The sequence below is a fragment of the Bufo bufo genome, chromosome 11 (assembly GCF_905171765.1).
Source record: "Bufo bufo chromosome 11, aBufBuf1.1, whole genome shotgun sequence".
NCBI lineage: Eukaryota > Metazoa > Chordata > Amphibia > Anura > Bufonidae > Bufo > Bufo bufo.
In genome coordinates this window covers 2,499,142-2,517,569 of record NC_053399.1, presented here as the reverse complement: position 1 = coordinate 2,517,569, position 18,428 = coordinate 2,499,142, and the positions used below count along the sequence as shown (strand labels likewise).

The 18,428-nt window shown below is 51.9% G+C and overlaps 1 protein-coding gene across 1 annotated transcript in view; it reads left to right on the top strand.

Annotated features, from left to right (window-relative positions):
* Window positions 1-6,825, top strand: part of VIPAS39 (VPS33B interacting protein, apical-basolateral polarity regulator, spe-39 homolog) — an 8,747-nt gene extending 1,922 nt beyond the window's left edge. Inside the window, exons 2-14 of the mRNA XM_040412371.1 lie at window positions 27-43; window positions 265-298; window positions 1,317-1,419; window positions 1,500-1,527; window positions 1,600-1,676; window positions 4,888-4,963; window positions 5,057-5,188; window positions 5,260-5,301; window positions 5,383-5,472; window positions 5,700-5,786; window positions 5,856-5,945; window positions 6,154-6,258; window positions 6,579-6,825. Coding sequence (XP_040268305.1) covers window positions 27-43; window positions 265-298; window positions 1,317-1,419; window positions 1,500-1,527; window positions 1,600-1,676; window positions 4,888-4,963; window positions 5,057-5,188; window positions 5,260-5,301; window positions 5,383-5,472; window positions 5,700-5,786; window positions 5,856-5,945; window positions 6,154-6,258; window positions 6,579-6,599 — 902 coding nt within the window. The 3' untranslated portion in view covers window positions 6,600-6,825. The remainder of the gene's footprint in view (window positions 1-26; window positions 44-264; window positions 299-1,316; window positions 1,420-1,499; window positions 1,528-1,599; window positions 1,677-4,887; window positions 4,964-5,056; window positions 5,189-5,259; window positions 5,302-5,382; window positions 5,473-5,699; window positions 5,787-5,855; window positions 5,946-6,153; window positions 6,259-6,578) is intronic.
* The last annotated feature ends 11,603 nt before the right edge of the window (window positions 6,826-18,428 follow it).

Genomic DNA, 18,428 nt, shown 5'->3' with positions numbered 1-18,428 from the left:
CCCCCTCCGTGCATTATATAGATGAATGCTGGTCATCACAGCGGTCAGTCACGCCCCCCCCCCCCCCCCCCCCCCCCCCCCCCCCCTCCGTGCATTATATAGATGAATGCTGGTCATCACAGCGGTCACGCCCCCCCCCCCCGTGCATTATATAGATGAATGCTGGTCATCACAGCGGTCACGCCCCCCACACTGTACATATATATAATTATTGTCGTCACATGTCCGCTGTTATACGGCGTCCATGTTCTTCTCTCATTCCAGGTTTTAATCTTCCTGAAGAGGACGTTGCGTTCTGGTGAGTGCCCCTTCCCCCTGGATGGAAGTGCTGAGCAGCTGGTGGCAATTCTGTTTCACATCATCCACCCAGCGCGCCAGCCTGGCATCTCCACCATAACTTATAGCCAGTCTGAGGTCCTCCCCGTGAGTTGCAACCATAGTGTGTCCTCTCCTTGAGGCATAGACTTGGTGTGGTCCTCCCGAGGCCCGACATAGTGTGGTCCTCCTCCTGAGACGCAACCATAGTGTGGTCCTCCCCATGAGACATTGACCTGGTGTGGTCCTCCCTGTGAGGCACGGTGTGGTCCTCTCTGTGAGGCACGGTGTTGTCCTCTCTGTGAGGCACGGTGTTGTCCTCTCTGTGAGGCACGGTGTTGTCCTCTCTGTGAGGCACGGTGTTGTCCTCTCTGTGAGGCACGGTGTTGTCCTCTCTGTGAGGCACGGTGTTGTCCTCTCTGTGAGGCACGGTGTTGTCCTCTCTGTGAGGCACGGTGTTGTCCTCTCTGTGAGGCACGGTGTTGTCCTCTCTGTGAGGCACGGTGTTGTCCTCTCTGTGAGGCACGGTGTTGTCCTCTCTGTGAGGCACGGTGTTGTCCTCTCTGTGAGGCACGGTGTTGTCCTCCCTGTGAGGCACGGTGTTGTCCTCTCTGTGAGGCACGGTGTTGTCCTCTCTGTGAGGCACGGTGTTGTCCTCTCTGTGAGGCACGGTGTTGTCCTCTCTGTGAGGCACGGTGTTGTCCTCCCTGTGAGGCACGGTGTTGTCCTCCCTGTGAGGCACGGTGTTGTCCTCTCTGTGAGGCACGGTGTTGTCCTCTCTGTGAGGCACGGTGTTGTCCTCTCTGTGAGGCACGGTGTTGTCCTCTCTGTGAGGCACGGTGTTGTCCTCTCTGTGAGGCACGGTGTTGTCCTCTCTGTGAGGCACGCGCATGGTCCTCTCTGTGAGGCACGGTGTTGTCCTCTCTGTTAGGCACGGTGTGGTCCTCCTCATGGAGTGCTAGCCTGCAGCCCTGTCATCTTCTTCTCTGCCCACCATGCAGACATCCTGTTTCGGGAGCTGAAGATCAGACAAGTCGCCTTGAGACATTTTATTCACTTCCTGAAGGAGTCTTCGGAGCAGCAGCTGCTGGTGGAGCTTCTGAGGTGAGACCAGGGTTACAGGGGTGCCGGCAGCCGAAGCGGGTGATTGGCAAGTGGGCTCTCATGGTTGACTCTCCTTCTAGGTTCCTGGAGTGGTCGGAGGAGCTGGCTGTGAGTATCCATGCTGGGGTGGGCCCATCGCTTGTGCCGTCTGCACCCTAATAATCCACATTGTCCCCTCAGCTGTGTAAATACCGGGGCCACCTAGACACTGCGGGGGCGGAGGAGCGCAGAGACTTCCTGAAGAGTAAATGCCTCAGGTCAGTGAGCTAAGCTGCATGCCACTCTTTTAGGGCTGGCCCCACCCCAGTCATCTAGGGGTAGCCCCACTCCACTCTTCTAGGGCTGGCCCCTCCCCACTCTTCTAGGGCTGGCCCCTCCCCACTCTTTTAGAGCTGGCCCCACCCCAGTCATCTAGGGCTAGCCCCAGCCACTGCAGCCCCACTCCACTCTTCTAGGGCTGGCCCTTCCCCACTCTTTTAGGGCTGGCCCCAGCCCAGTCATCTAGGGCTAGCCCCAGCCCAGTCATCTAGGGCTAGCCCCAGCCCAGTCATCTAGGGCTAGCCCCAGCCCAGTCATCTAGGGCTAGCCCCAGCCACTGTAGCCCCACTCCACTCTTCTAGGGCTGGCCCCTCCTCACTCTTTTTTTGGGCTGGCCCCACCCCAGTCATCTAGGGCTAGCCCCAGCCACTGCAGCCCCACCCCACTCTTCTAGGGCTGGCCCCTTCCCACTCTTTTAGGGCTGGCCCCACCCCAGTCATCTAGGGCTAGCCCCAGCCACTGCAGCCCCACCCCACTCTTCTAGGGCTGGCCCCTTCCCACTCTTTTAGGGCTGGCCCCACCCCAGTCATCTAGGGCTAGCCCAGTGCTTCTCAAATAGTGGGGGGCGCCAGGCTCCGTAAAGGGGGACTCGTTCAGGGCCGGCCTTTGGGGTGTGTGGGCTGTGCGGCCGCACAGGGCGCCATAGCAACAGGGGCGCTGGGCGGCCGACAGCTCGCAGTGTAATATGCGGCAGGGAGATGAGCGCTTCCATTGTGGAAGCGCTCATCTCCCGTCTGATCAGAGGCCAGCGCAGGCGCTGGACGCGATGTACGGAGCGGGGGCCGGGGGAGGGACTGGGAGGAGGAGCTGGGGGCCGGCAATAGCGGTGGGGCGGTGCGGTCACTGTACTATAGCCCCGCCCCCACCGCTCCCTCCGGTATACTAATATAAAATGTATTATTGAATTAAAAGTTATTAAACATGCCCCCCTCACTCCTAATAGTACCGTATATCCGAATTTCTTCTGTATAATGCCGGCAGGCGGGCGCGTCCCTCAGTGATGTCATGTGCCTGCGCCGCCTGCTTTATGAATGAAGCAGGCGGCGCAGACAAGTGACGTCACTGAGGGACGCGCCGGCCGCCCGGCGGCATTATACAGAAGAAATTCGGATATACGGTACAATTAGGAGTGAGGGGGGCATGTTTAATAACTTTAAACGGCGGCGGCGGGCACACGGAATCTGTGGATGGCACTGTTATGGGGTGGGGGTCTGTGGATGGCACTGTTATGGGGTGGGGGGTCTGTGGATGGCACATATATAACAGTGCCAGCCACAGATCCCCCTGTAACAGTGCCAGCCACAGATCCCCCCATAAGTGTCCGTCATCCACAGATCCCCCTGTAACAGTGCCAGCCACAGATCCCCCTGTAACAGTGCCAGCCACAGATCCCCCTGTAACAGTGCCAGCCACAGATCCCCCTGTAACAGTGCCAGCCACAGATCCCCCTGTAACAGTGCCAGCCACAGATCCCCCTGTAACAGTGCCAGCCACAGATCCCCCTGTAACAGTGCCAGCCACAGATCCCCCTGTAACAGTGCCAGCCACAGATCCCCCTGTAACAGTGCCAGCCACAGATCCCCCTGTAACAGTGCCAGCCACAGATCCCCCTGTAACAGTGCCAGCCACAGATCCCCCTGTAACAGTGCCAGCCACAGATCCCCCTGTAACAGTGCCAGCCACAGATCCCCCTGTAACAGTGCCAGCCACAGATCCCCCTGTAACAGTGCCAGCCACAGATCCCCCTGTAACAGTGCCAGCCACAGATCCCCCTGTAACAGTGCCAGCCACAGATCCCCCTGTAACAGTGCCAGCCACAGATTCCCCCCATAAGTGTCCGTCATCCACAGATTCCCCCCATAAGTGTCCGTCATCCACAGATTCCCCCCATAAGTGTCCGTCATCCACAGATTCCCCCCATAAGTGTCCGATCCACAGATCCCCCCCCCATAAGTGTTCGATCCACAGATCCCCCCCCCCCATAAGTGTCCGATCCACAGATCCCCCCATAAGTGTCCGTCATCCACAGATCCCCCCCATAAGTGTTCGTCATCCACAGATCCCCCCCATAAGTGTTCGTCATCCACAGATCCCCCCATAAGTGTCCGTCATCCACAGATCCCCCCCTAAGTGTCCGTCATCCACAGATCCCCCCCTAAGTGTCCGTCATCCACAGATCCCCCCCTAAGTGTCCGTCATCCACAGATCCCCCCCTAAGTGTCCGTCATCCACAGATCCCCCCCTAAGTGTCCGATCCACATTTCTTTCTTTTTTTATTCTCTTATACGTTACTAAGGATACAGTGTTATGCGGAGCTGTACTTATAACAATGTTATAGACAAATGATACTATTTACAGTCGCGCAGGGGGCGTAAAATGTTTTCTTCTTCCTAGGGGGGGGCATGACAGAAAATAATTGAGAAGCACTGGGCTAGCCCCAGCCACTGCAGCCCCACTCCACTCTTCTAGGGCTGGCCCCTCCCCACTCTTTTAGGGCTGGCCCCACCCCAGTCATCTAGGGCTAGCCCCAGCCACTGCAGCCCCACTCCACTCTTCTAGGGCTGGCCCCTCCCCACTCTTTTAGAGCTGGCCCCACCCCAGTCATCTAGGGCTAGCCCCAGCCACTGCAGCCCCTCCCCACTCTTTTAGGGCTGGCCCCTCCCCACTCTTTTAGGGCTGGCCCCACCCCAGTTATCTAGGGCTAGCCCCAGCCACTGCAGCCCCACTCCACTCTTCTAGGGCTGGCCCCTCCCTACTCTTTTAGGGCTGGCCCCACCCCAGTCATCTAGGGCTAGCCCCAGCCACTGCAGCCCCACCCCACTCTTTTAGGGCTGGCCCCTCCCCACTCTTTTAGGGCTGGCCCCTCCCCAGTCATCTAGGGCTAGCCCCAGCCACTGCAGCCCCTCCCCACTCTTTTAGGGCTGGCCCCTCCCCACTCTTTTAGGGCTGGCCCCTCCCCAGTCATCTAGGGCTAGCCCCAGCCACTGCAGCCCCACCCCACTCTTTTAGGGCTGGCCCCTCCCCACTCTTTTAGGGCTGGCCCCACCCCAGTCATCTAGGGCTAGCCCCAGCCACTGCAGCCCCTCCCCACTCTTCTAGGGCGAGCCCCATCTGCCTTCCAGCCTTGACTTGTGCCGCTTGTCCCATCAGCCTCCCCTTTTCTCCAGAAGATTCTGCTCATGTACAAGATCACTACACGCTGCTGGAGAGACAGATCATCATCGAGGTGAGGCCAAGAGCTGATCTCAGACACAGCCCTTGTGGGTGGTCCCTCATCCCTATATTGGGGTGCCCCAGTGCTCACCCTCTGTCCTTACAGGCGAATGACAAGCACCTTGAGGCCTCGGGTCAGGAGCCGTTCCGCAGACACCCCCGGAAAGCCTCTCTGCTCTTCATGCCGCTGGTCACCACCCTGTTCTACGCCTGCATCTACCACTATACGGAGGGTGAGGTGAGCGATGCCCGCGCAGGGCTTCTTGGGGAGTGTCTGGGCCTCCATTTCACAGCTGCTTCTCTTTGCAGGGTATGTTCAGCAGCCCGACCAACCTGCGCAAAACCTTCAAGGTGAGGAGTGGGGGTCCTGTGGGGTGTTGTGCCCCCCCAGTATGAGCGTTGGGTCACCTGTGGATATTGTGTCCCTGACAGATCCCGGAGAAGCTCTACGTCCTGACAGCACTGGCGGCACGAGCCAAGCTCCGCTCCTGGGCCGATGTAGACGCCCTGGTCACTACAAAGGTTTGGGGCCTGTTCTTATGGTGTGGGGGAGGGAAGATTAGAGGCAGAGGATTTACATGGAGCTGCAGCACGTGTAAACGGCATGCAAAAAATGTTTCCAGCGGGGGAGGCGCAGAGGCCTTAGGCGGGGGAGGCGCAGAGGCCTTAGGCGGGGGAGGCGCAGAGGCCTTAGGCGGGAGCACGATGCCACTTTTGCAGGGATTGTGACACCTCCTGTATCCCCTCAGAACTGGCTCGGATACACCAAGAAGAAGGCTCCTGTTGGCTTTCACCGTGTGGTGGAGATTCTACATAAGAATGGGGCCCCTGCACAGGTGAGTGGGCCCCGTCTGTGGCTGGAGGGATTCCCGCCATAGTGCTGTGTACTGACATCTTCTGTGCAGATCCTACAGGATTACATCCGGCTGGTGGAGGACGCAGAGACCAGAATAGCCCTGGCGACCAAGTACAAGTGTCACGACGTCGTGATAGAGGCGAGTGATGGGGACCCCTAAAACGTCCCAGCCTTGCAATGGTCACCCCCATGATTGTTTGTACATGCACTGCAGTACCTCTAGGACCCCCCTCCTATTCAGGGTGTATGCGGAACTCAGGGGTCATTATTCAGAGAAGCAGCTAAGTACAATATCAGTGTCAGTATATACTGCTCTTACGCACTGCAGATCTATGTTCCACCAACAGACATACAAAGACCTGAAGGACCGGCAGCAGCTGATGGTTTATCGATGTAAAGTGGATCGGGGGTCCCCGGAAGAAGAGAAAATAGACGCCATCCTCAGCAACATGGTGAGCATGGTGCAGAGCTCCCGCTAAAGTCTGGGTAATAACAGGAGGGACCCTCCAGTGAAATTAAGGGTACAGTGCCCCCCCCCCCCCCCCCAAGGCTTTAAGTGGGGGTGCAGAGCGGCCCCTCCATGCTGTAAGTGAGGGTGCAGTGGCCCCCCACAATGGTGTGGATACTTCATCCTGCAGAACGTGGGTGATCCTGCAGTCATTAGATGGGGTGGCAGGAGGTGGAGGCACTCACCGGACCACGGTTCTCAGGCTCCCGATCAGCGCCCCCCCCCAACCCCTTCTCCTCAGCTTCAGTGTTTGTCTAATTACAGCAAATTCGTTGGAAAAACTGAAAAGGGAAAACAAGGAGATCAACCGACAGGAGAGCAACTGCCCAAGGATCAACCAACAGGAGAGCGACCAACCGAGGAGCAACCGACTGACAGGAGAGCGACCAACCGAGGAGCAACCGACTGACAGGAGAGCGACCAACCGAGGAGCAACCGACTGACAGGAGAGCGAATGACCCAACGAGCAGCCAACAGGAGAGCGACCGACTGACTGACCAACAAGCCCTCGCCAGAAGAGCAACCGACCAAGGAGAAACCGATAGGACAGTGACCAACGAACCCCCCACAGAAAAGCAACCGACCAATGAGCCAAATGCCTGTTGTAACTGCAATAAAATGAAATCGAAATCTTAATTGACCCGTGCTGCATGATGGGGGGAGGGGGCAACAGGAGGGGCAGGTGATAAATGGTGGGGCATCTGATAGATGGGGACCTAGGAGAAGGATGGAGGGGGCTTCTGCAGCGGTGACATGGGTGGAGGGTGTGTGACGACATCGCACCCACAATGTTTCCAGCCTGGTTAATGACAGGAGCGGCTGAGGGGCCACACGAGCCGCAGCCCCACCCTTCTGTTATCTGATTGGTTGAATATTTCATTCTCCTAAAAGAGGCTTCGTTCTGGTGCAAAGGTCTAAAAGTAAGACCGCAAGGAAGCTACTTACATCTAGAACTGGCGGAGGACCTGCCGAAGTTCTGGAGAGGCCGCCGCCTGTGTAGAACTGGTGGATCCGGCGCAGGGGCTAATTAGGTCTTAATAAATGTGCCCCATAGTTTATAAGGCTGACGGGCGGGGGGCGTCCATCCGGTTCAGCCTGTTCTCCTGCACACCGATCCAGAGGAAGGCAAAAAAAACCTGTGAGGGGAAAAATTCCTTCCCAACTTCAATCATGATAACTCCCTGGATCAACGACCGATCTCCAGTGACCATAACCTGTAATATCACCCTCCAGAAGAGTCCGTCCAGTCCGGATACCTACGTACAGAGACGTGTAGAGAACCAGCAGAACCCCAAACTCTCATCAGGAAGATCCTGAAAACTCACTCCGTAGGTTACAATATTTGTTGAATTATGAGAAAAGATCTGAGTAAAAGAAACGGCCCCTTTGGTGGAGATCTCCTGTACCACCAGAACCTGTTTCCTGTCCTACGGATAGGACGACTTAGTGGAGAGCAAAGTAATTAGGCTGCAGGACCCTGGATTACTCTGAATGGGGGGGGCTACCTGGTTCGGCGTAAGTCTGAGTCCTGGAAATCCTTTCGGGCTGGAAGTCCCGGCGGCACTGAGGTGTGGCCGGCACACCGGAACTTCCTGGCGGTGCTCAGGAGGTCCGGGGCCTCCCTTTCCTTCTTTCCTGCCTGGGCACATTACAGGGATCGGGGAGAGGCGAAATCCTGGGCAAGAACGCAGAGTGCGTTCCGGAAGTAGGAATTAATTCTCCTACTAAAGGCCGCACGGAGCACCAGCAGGGACCCGACCAAGGGATCCAGTAGTCCCTTAAGCGTGCAGTCAGAAGCAGACCAGCCAGACCAGGGAGCCCTTAATTCTATGGAAAGCGCTCTATCCTTCTGACTTCTACCATGGAGGATGAGCGCAGTCAGCGCGCCGAACCGCAGGAGGGTCATGAAGTCAGACCGGTTCTCCTGGTGGGGAGTACCAGTCTCCCCAACCTTTTCCTTCTCTGATAGTTTAAAGGGGTTCTCTTGTCTCTGTTTTAGACAATTAAAGAGGGACCTAGAAAGGCCACCTCAACGACCAGAGGGAAAGAATGCGCTGTTCGTAAAAAGAAGCTCGCTCCCTCCTGGCCTAAAACGTTATGTCAGCATTGTGTCGACAAGGTGGTGGAAGAGGAGTCCCCATCTCTACTTCAAAGCATTAAGGATATTGTGAAATCTGAAGTGTCTGATTCCATGAAAATATTTAAAAAGAGCCTCCCTTCCACAACCTCGGGCAAACCAGCCATGTCTACCGAGGCGTCAGATTCCTCCGACCAAAGTGAGCTCGATCGTCCAGACTCGTCGGCGGATGAAGAAACCACGGGCAGAGCCCTTTTTTCTCCTGATGATATGGATTCTTTACTAAAGGCAATCCGCGCTACTATGAAAGTAGATATAATGTTCCCTTTCGTCCTAACCAGCAGCACAAGTGGGGGGTATTTGCCCCTGTGAAGCTGGTCAGGACAGGCGGAATTTTTAATGAACACAAAAAATTTCTGCCTAAGTATCCTAATTAATTAATTAAGCCCCTACCCCATATAACCCGGCCCCTAACTGGACGGGGCTGCTTTTTTATTGTCCTGTGGACTCCAGGACAGGCTTGACTCCTTACTGGAGTCTCCCATAGTTTTCTGTAGCGTTATAATAATGTTTATTATAATGTCTAATTCTGCCTTTGTTTGTTTTTCAGGTATCCTGAGAATGTCCTGCCCTCTCATGCCTCCGCTGGATTACATTCGGGGCCATCTATCTATCTATATATCGATGCTTTTTACCTTGTGTGCCGCATAAGCTGTTGCTTCAGCGCTCCTTCGGCGTCTCGCGAGTACCGGAAGTGCATCATTGTCGTCACTTCCGGTCCGCGGCTCCGTCCTCCAGCTCTGTGTTCAGCGCTTTCCCTGTATTAAAATCCTCTCAAATTCGTGCCCTCAGGTTTGCTGGGGCACCCAACGGGGGGATGTAGAGGAATTAGTGTATTTCTATTTAAATTGTAGTTTTAAATTCGGGATCCACCCCCTGGGTGGGGGAGTGGCTATAAACTCCTCCCCCTTGCGCTATTTAAGGCACCTGTGTGACGCAGGTCAATGTTGCTCTCAGTTTTCTGAGCTCAACTGACTTCTGCTGTTGATTACTCCTGCGCTCAGGAAGTTTTCCTTGAAGTCACCTTGCTTTCTTCTAAGATGGCATCGCCACCTCACGGTAAGGTACTGCTCTCCCTTTTTTGTACTATTCTGGGTCCAAATTCTTATCCTATTGTCTGTTTCTTAGACAAATCTACTCAGAAGCAGAAACACCTCGCCTGCTCCAGCTGCAGCACCCCATTACCGGATTCGTACGAATTCCACCGATGCCCAGGCTGCCGTCCCAGACCAACGGACCCAGAACCAACCGTGGTGGATATGTTCTCATGGATGAAACAGTTCATGGATACGTCCATTGCCGAGATTAAGGGAGCAGTCTCTAACAAGAGGCCCAGACAGGCTTCTCCTGGTCCTGTACCCATGTCTGAAGACGTCGTCGTCTCCATTGAGGATAATTCTTCCTCTGAGGAAGAGAGTTCGGCCTTCCTTTTTCCGGCCGAAAAAACTCAAAGACTGTTACGCTCCATCAGGTCGAGGGACCATGCTGTTGAGCAAGGGGAAGCTCCACAGTCCACCTCTAGGGGGCCAAGGGCCTTTAAAGTGGACGAGTCTTTAAAGAAGTTAATGGCGACCGAGTGGAAACACCCGGAGAAGGGGCCAGTATTAACAAAAAGATTTAAACTAATGTTCCCTCTACAGGATGCGGATTCCTTAGTTTGGGTTCCACCTCCAAAGGTGGATATGGCCATATCAAAGCTCTCTAAAAGGACTCTAGTCTGCTCTGACGATGGCAGCAACCTAAAGGATCCCCTAGACAGACGAGCAGAGTGCACGCTTAGACGCAACTACTCGGCTGCCTCCGCCTCGGTTGCTATAGCGTGCTCTGAGGTATCAGAGTTCATCCGTGCACGCACTCTCAGACTTGGATTCTGGGGTTGGCCGGGACGACATCCTGGACCAATTTAAAACTCTCTTACTGGGCATTGATTTCCTATCAGATTCCTCCCAACAGCAATTAAAATTAGCAGCCAAGTCTATGGCGCTCTCCTCAGCCAGCAGGCGCCCACTCTGGTTAAAACCATGGGCGGCGGACAACACGTCCAAATTTAACCTTTGCTCCCTTCCTTATGAACCAGGGAGATTGTTCGGTTCTGAATTAGATTCTCTCATGGAGAACCTAGCAGACAAAAAAGGTAAATCCCTCCCCCAGCAGTCCTTTCGGGGTCGAGGAAGAGGTAGAGGAGGAGGAGGAGGAAGATTTCAGGGGGGAGATAGAACCCAGAGGCGTTCTGAAGGTAGTAAATGAGGTAGGGGTCGCGGTCGTGGGAACCGCAGGGCTGACCTATGACTCTCTACAGCCCGTCAATTCCCCTTCCCCACCCCCCGGGGTCCCAGAGGAAGGACCAGTTCTCAGTCCCCCAGTCGGTGGACGTTTGAGGCTATTCAAAAGTTTTTGGATGCAAAAAATTCCAGACCCTTGGGTGCTACAAGTGATAGCATCAGTGTACACAATAGATTTAATTTCCCTTCCTCGGGACAAGTTCGTCCTAACAAGGACGTTAGCACCCGACAAACAATTAATCCTGGAAGACTCGGTTCTCCAGTATATACAGAAAGGAGCATTAGAGGAGGTTCCTCCTCGCGAGTGGCGGCAGGGGGTTCATTCCCCCATCTTTCTGGTACCAAAACCATCAGGAGACTGGCGGATGATCATCGATTTACGTTACCTAAATCGTTTCATCAGGAAGAAGCGTTTCCGGATGGAAACCATTCGCTCTGTAATAAACATCCTGAACCCAGGAGATATGATGGTAACTATAGACCTGAAGGATGCCTACCTTCATGTTCCCATCTGCCCAGCCCACAGGAAATATCTCAGAGTTGCTGTGGCCTTGCAAGGGGTAGTGAAGCACTACCAGTTTGCTGTATTGCCCTTCGGCATATCCTCAGCTCCGCACACCTTCACAAAGGTAGTGGCTCCTGTGGTCGCCCATTTAAGACTTCTTGGGCTAGAGGTCGTACCGTACTTGGACGATTGGCTTTTAAAAGCCGCAAACGCAGACGTCCTGCAGAGTCAGCTTCAACAAGCTCTCCAGATTCTCCACGGTCTGGGTTGGTTGATAAATTGGGACAAGTCGCACTTAGTCCCCTCAACCATGAGAACGTTCTTGGGGTTTGTGATCGATTCACAACTGATGACCCTGTACCTGTCCCCACAGAGGAGGGACAGAGTAATAAAAGCCGCACAGTCTCTTATACCGCCCAAACGAGTCTCCATAAGGGTTCTTATGAGGATGTTAGGCCACATGTCAGCATCTGCAGAGGCAGTTCCTTGGGCCTTATGGCACTTATGCCCTCTTCAGGAGGAGGTCTTAGCAGCTTGGAGTCGCAAGCCCAAAGACCTAGACAGAATGCACTCCCTGTCGGTAGAAGTCCGTTCTTCGCTCAAGTGGTGGAAGAACTTAAAAGATGGGAGGTCTCTGATCCAACCTCGTTGGGTCACGTTGACCACGGACGCTTCACTGCTGGGCTGGGGGGCCCATCTGGAGGACAACCCAGTACGAGGTACTTGGAATCCCCAGGCGAAAATCCTCTCATCCAATTGGAGAGAGCTGAGAGCGGTCAAACTAGCCCTCCTTCATTTTGCTCCTCTTATTCGCAGTCAGGCGGTGAGAGTCCGGACAGACAACACAACTGTGGTCGCTTACCTGAACAGACAGGGAGGGACGAAATCCCAGACCCTCCTGAGGGAGGTGGGTTCTATTCTCTCTTGGGCAGAGGTCAACCTGTCCCACCTAATGGCAGTCCATATCAAAGGGGATCTCAATGTGGTCGCAGATCGCCTGAGTCGGGGTCTACCAGTTCCAGGGGAGTGGTCCCTGAACAAGAGTATCTTCTCCACGATTGTCCAGCGGTGGGGCACCCCGGAAATCGACCTGATGGCTACCCGATTGAATGCCAAGGTGAGCAAGTTCTGTTCCCTTTACAGGGAGGACAACCCGGTAGCAATAGACGCTCTGTCCATAACTTGGAGGTTCAGGCTGGCATACATCTTCCCTCCAATTTCCATGATACCAAGGTTATTGATAAAGATCAAGCATGACCAGACCTCGGTGATCGCCATCATGCCATTCTGGCCAAAGAGGTCTTGGTTCACCCAGCTCATGCAGATGAGTCAGGGCAATTATTGGAGACTTCCCCTAATACAGGACCTTGTGTATCAGGACACAGGTCCCTGTCTAGATCTGAGGAGGCTCAATCTGACAGCCTGGAGATTGACAGGTCCCTTCTAGAAGCTAGAGGGTTATCTGTGGAGGTCCTGAGAACAATTTCTCACTCCAGAGCGGAATCTACAAGCAAGAAGTATTCTAGAATCTACAGAATATTCCTGCAATGGTGTAATGACAGAGAGGTAGTTGCCTCAGACCCTCCTCTCTCCGCTATTCTACAATTCCTCCAGGATGGTCTAGACAAGGGTCTAAGCCCATCTACACTCAGAGCTCACGTCTCTGCCTTATCGGCATGCCTTAGCAGACCGATTTCTCAGGACCCCCTAATCAAAAGGTTCCTGAAGGGAGCCGAGAGGCTTAAACCCAGAATCCTGAGACCAGTCCCACAGTGGGACTTAACAGTGGTTCTAAAAGGGTTATGTGTTTCCCCCTTTGAGCCTTTGAATGAGGTAGACTTGAGGTTCCTATCCCTAAAGGTCACCTTCTTACTAGCTATCACATCAGCTAAGAGAGTTGGGGAACTTCAGGCTCTGGGGGCTTCTGAGCCCTATTTAAAATTCCTTCAGGACAAGGTCCTGTTAAGGTTTTTGCCAACCTTTTTACCAAAGGTTCCTACTTTTTCTAATATCAATCAGACGCTATGTCTGCCCACTTTTTCACCGGCTGCGACTTCTCCCGAGGAGGAAAAGCTCCGTACATTGGACATCTCAAGAGGTCTTAGGATATATTTGGACAGAACAAGTGAATTCAGAAGGTCGGAAAACCTCCTTCTGACCTATTCAGGGAAGAACAGGGGTCTGAAGGCCTCCAAACCCACTCTGAGCAGGTGGATTAAAGAGGCAATCCGTCTGGCCTTTCTGTCCCAAGATTTGACGCCTCCTTCTTTCGTCTCCGCCCATTCTACCAGGGCTGTATCCACCTCTTATGCAGAGAAGAAACTGATCCCCCTGGATCAGATTTGTGCAGCCGCTTCTTGGAGTTCTCTGAACACCTTCCTCTCGCATTATCGTCTAGAGGCTAGACAGGCGGAGGGAATGGCCTTTGGACAATCCGTTTTAAGTGCCGCCCTCTCCTGAGAGGGGAGTAGGGAGCCCTCCCAATTTGGGTGAGGTTTCTTGCTACTTCCCCACTTGTGCTGCTGGTTAGGACGAAAGGGAAGCGTCAATTTTGACGTAAATTTGTTTTCCCTTAGTCCTAACAGCAGCACACAAATTTCCCTCCCCTTGTGTGATTTATCATTTACTTGTTATAAAGCAACCCCGTCCAGTTAGGGGCCGGGTTATATGGGGTAGGGGCTTAATTAGTTAATTAGGATACTTAGGCAGAAATTTTTTGTGTTCATTAAAAATTCCGCCTGTCCTGACCAGCTTCACAGGGGCAAATACCCCACTTGTGCTGCTGTTAGGACTAAGGGAAAACAAATTTACGTCAAAATTGACGCTTTTGTGATCTAGGACATAGAAAAAACAGGGTTTTTCCAGTAAATGAGAATATAAAGTTTCTGATCCAAAAAGAATGGAAGAAACCTGATAAGAAATTCTTTGTTCCAAAACATGTAAAAAGGAAATCTCCTTTTGATGAGGCTGACTCTGGCAGCTGGGATAGCCCTCCTAAATAGGATGCCCCCATTGCCAAAATCTCAAAAAGGTCAGCCTTGCCATTTGAGGACCTTGGCACCTTTAGGGCCCTATGGATAGATGAGCTGAGGGTTACCTGAAAAAAGTTTGGGAGACCTCCTACTCAAGCGTTCAAACCAAATATTGCCACCGCTTCCACTGCTAGGTCTTTAAAATTGTGGCTACAAGAATTGGAATCTCGCATCCAAAATAAAACTTCAAGAGATCAATTACTAGCTGCCTTTCCCACCATCTTTAAGGCGGTAGACTTTATAGCCGACGCCTCCGCGGATGCGTTGACGTTAAATGCTAGATCAGCCGCGCTCTCTAACTCCGCAAGAAGAGCTATCTGGCTTAGGCTGAGTTCACACGTGAAGGCATTGCACCCGCACTGAATCCGGACCCATTCACTATAATGGGGCTGTTCAGATGAGCCGTGATTTTTACGTATCACTTGTGCGTTGCGTGAAAATCGCAGCATGCTCTATATTGTGCGTTTATCACGCAACGCAGGCCCCATAGAAGTGAATGGGGCTGAGTGAAAATCGCAAGCATCCGCAAGCAAGTGCGGATGCGGTGCGATTTTCACGCATGGTTGCTAAGATGACAGTCTAGTCACTGTGTTATTTTCCCTTATAACATGGATACAAGGGGAAATAATAGCATTCTTTAATACAGAATGCTTAGTAGGTGGTCAATTGAGGGTTAAAAAATAATTAACTCCCCTTCCGCTGTTGATCGCGTAGCTGCCGGTCTCTTCTTACTTCTTTAATCATGAGCTGCCGGCTAAAGGACCTGTGGTGACGTCACATCACATGGTCCAATCACATGGTCCATCACCACAGTGATGGACCATGTCATCTGACGTCACCACAGGTCCTTTAGCCGGCAGCTCATGATTAAAGAAGTAAGAAGAGACCGGCAGCTACACGATCAACAGGGGAAGGGGAGTTAATTATTTTTTAACCCTCAATTGACCACCTACTAAGCGTTTTGTATTCAGAATACTATTATTTTCCCTTATAACCATGTTATAAGGGAAAATAATAACATCTACACAACACCGAACCCAAACCGGAACTTCAGTGAAGAAGTCCGGGTACCACAGTCAGTTTTTTATCACGCGCGTGCAAAACGCATTACACCTGCGCGATAAAAACTGGACAACGGAGTGCAATCACAGTCAAAACTGACTGCAATTGGGTACCTACTCGCGCGGGTTTACCGCAGTACACCCGGGACGCATCCTGAACAAATCCGTCACGCCGGTGTGAACTCAGCCTTTAAAAGGTGGTCTGGAGACACGGGATCTAAGAATGAACTTTGTGCTATACCTTGTCAGGGCGATTATCTTTTTGGGTCAGATTTGGATGACCTTCTGGATAAGTCGTCCGATAATAAAAACGGGTTCCCTGTCTCCAGACCTCCCGAAAAACAGCAGTTTTTTTGGAAAAATTAAAGGGAATTCTATAGGGGACAAAGAAAGGATTTCAGAGGAGGAAATAAAAATAGAAAAGACCCGGGGTTTCCCTTTAATTCCCAATCCTCCTCAGGATCCGGACCCACTCAGCAATGGCGGTTTCTCTCCTGTGGGCGGCAGTCTCTCTCGTTTTCTTCAGGCTTGGGAGAAAATTTCCTCAAGCCTTTGGATTTTGGGCATAAAAAAGGACGGTTTTCGTCTGGAGTTTGTCTCTCGTCCACCGGAAAGATTCAAAGTCACAAACCTCTTTAAAAATTCAGCAAAAAACCTAGCTTTAAGACGGGAGGTTTTTGTTTCTCTTTTAGAGAGAAATGTCCTGGTCCCAGACTCAGAAAAAGGGAAAGGTTTCTATTCGTCCCCCTTTCTGGTTCCCAAACCACACGGGACGTTCAGGATGATTATACATTTTAAAGATCTAGATCAGTTTCTCTGTTACAAAAGATTCAGGAGGGAGTCGATACAGTCGGTTCTAAAACATCTATTCGAGGGCTGCTTCATGGCCACCATCGATATATAAAAGATGCCTATTACCGCATCCCAATTCATGCAGACTATCAAAAATATCTCAATGGAAACCGCCAGACTCTTCACAAAAATAATGGCAGAAGTCATGGCCCACTTAAGAGAAAGAGACATTTTAGTAATTCCCTATTTAGACGATTTTTTTGTGGTAGCGGAATCAAAAAACCTTGTGGACGTAGATCTCAAAGAAGTAGAGCGGATCCTAGAAGGCCTCGGTTGGCAGATAAACTGGGGGAAATCGCATCTGATAGCTTCCCAAAAATGTGTTTTTCTAGGAATGATGTTCCCCAGAACAAGATAGACAAACTAACAGGAGGCGTACGATCCCTGAAAGTAGTTCGGTTTTTTGCTATCAGGCAGGGAATGGCTGTGTTGAGCAGAATGACTTCTACGATACCGGCAGTCAATTGGAGCCAGTTTCACGCCAAACCCCTTCAATGGCAGATCTTGACAGAATGGCAGGGCGCTCCCCCCCCCCGCTGGATGCACCCCTCCCGCTCACCCCTCAGGTAATTCAACCCTTACACTGGTGGCTAAATCCTTTAAATCTGTCCCAAGGTCTCCCTTGAAATCCGCTGGATTTAGTAGCCATCACCACAGATGTAAGTCCATTCGGCTGGGGTGCCTATTGTCAGGGAAATTTACGACAAGGGGTATGGAAAACAGTGGAGTCAAGACTCTCAAAACATGGGAGAACTCAGAGCAGTTCCTTCCATTATTTCGGGGGAAAGGTCTAAAGATTTTCGCAGACAACGCCACGGTCGTATCTTATTTAAACCGACAAGGAGGGACCAGATCAGAGGGTCTTATGTCTTTGGCTGCAGACATTCTTTCCCTAATAATACCTAGCGTTCCATTTATCAGGGCGGTACATCTGAAAGGAACAGAAAACAAGGTAGCAGACTACTTAAGTAGAAATATTTTGGACCAGGGAGAATGGTGTCTGAATCAAAAAATCTTCAATCAAATAACTCTCCTCTGGGGTTGTCCTCAACTAGACCTGTTTGCAACCAGAGAACAGGAAATGCTAATTTTTATTTTCCCTAAGGTCAAAAGACTCACCAACAGGGATAGATGCCTTCTCCCTCCCTTGGCCGGGTCAGCTCCTCTACGCCTTCCACCCGCTAAGACTCTTTCCAAGGTTTCTACAAAAGCTAAGACAGGAGTGGACGAGGGTCATCCTGATTGCTCCCTTTTGGCCTCGAAGAACCTGGTTCACCTGGTTGAGGAAACTCTCCCTAGCAGACCATTGGATTCTCCCAGACAAGACCTGTTGTTTCAAGGCCCTATCTTTCACCCGAATGTAAAACAACTACATCTAACAGCATGATTCTTGAAGGGGAAATCCTAGAGCGCAGAGGCCTTTCCAAGAAAGTGGTATCTACCTTACTATCCTGTAGGAAGAAGGTTACTTCCTCCATTTACCTTTAGGATTTGGAAGACTTTCCTAAACTTTTCAAAGGATCCGGTAAATCCCTTAAATCCTCCTCCTATGCCTAAGATCCTAGATTTTTTACAAAGCGTTCTAGAAAAGAACCTAAGGTCTAGCACTCTGAAGGTACAAGTATCTGCCCTCAGTGCCTTTTTTGACTTTGATTGCAAACTACCTCTGGGTTAGGAGATTCTTTTAAAGCAATCAGTAGAATCAAACGGTAGTCAGACCCTCGGTTCCCCACTGGGACCTTAACCTAGTCCTGACCATTTTGATGGAACCTCCTTTTGAACCCTTACAGGACTTATCTATGAAACTTCTATCTTTTAAAACTGCCTTCCTGGTGGCGATCACCTCAGCCAGACGTGTGGGGGGAATTTCAGCCTTTTCAACATCTCCGCCAAATACTAACATCTTGAAAGACAGAGTGCTTATCAGACCCGATCCCTCCTTTCTTCCAAAAGTAGTATCCATGTTCCATAGGACCCAAGACATTGTCCGTTCCTCTCTGTGCCAAAATCCAAAGAAGGAGAAGAAACTGCATTGTGAAAAGATCTCTATCCCATTACCCTAAAAGTCACAAGTCAATGGAGGAAAACCTGTAGGCATTTTGTTCAATTCGGGGGAAAAAGCAGGGGTCTGTCAGCCTCTCCTAAATCACTATCCAGATGGATTGTGGGGGCCATTGCGTTGGCCTATTCTTCAGCGGGAGAATCTCCTCCGGCAGGATTTGGTGCACATTCCATCAGATCAGTT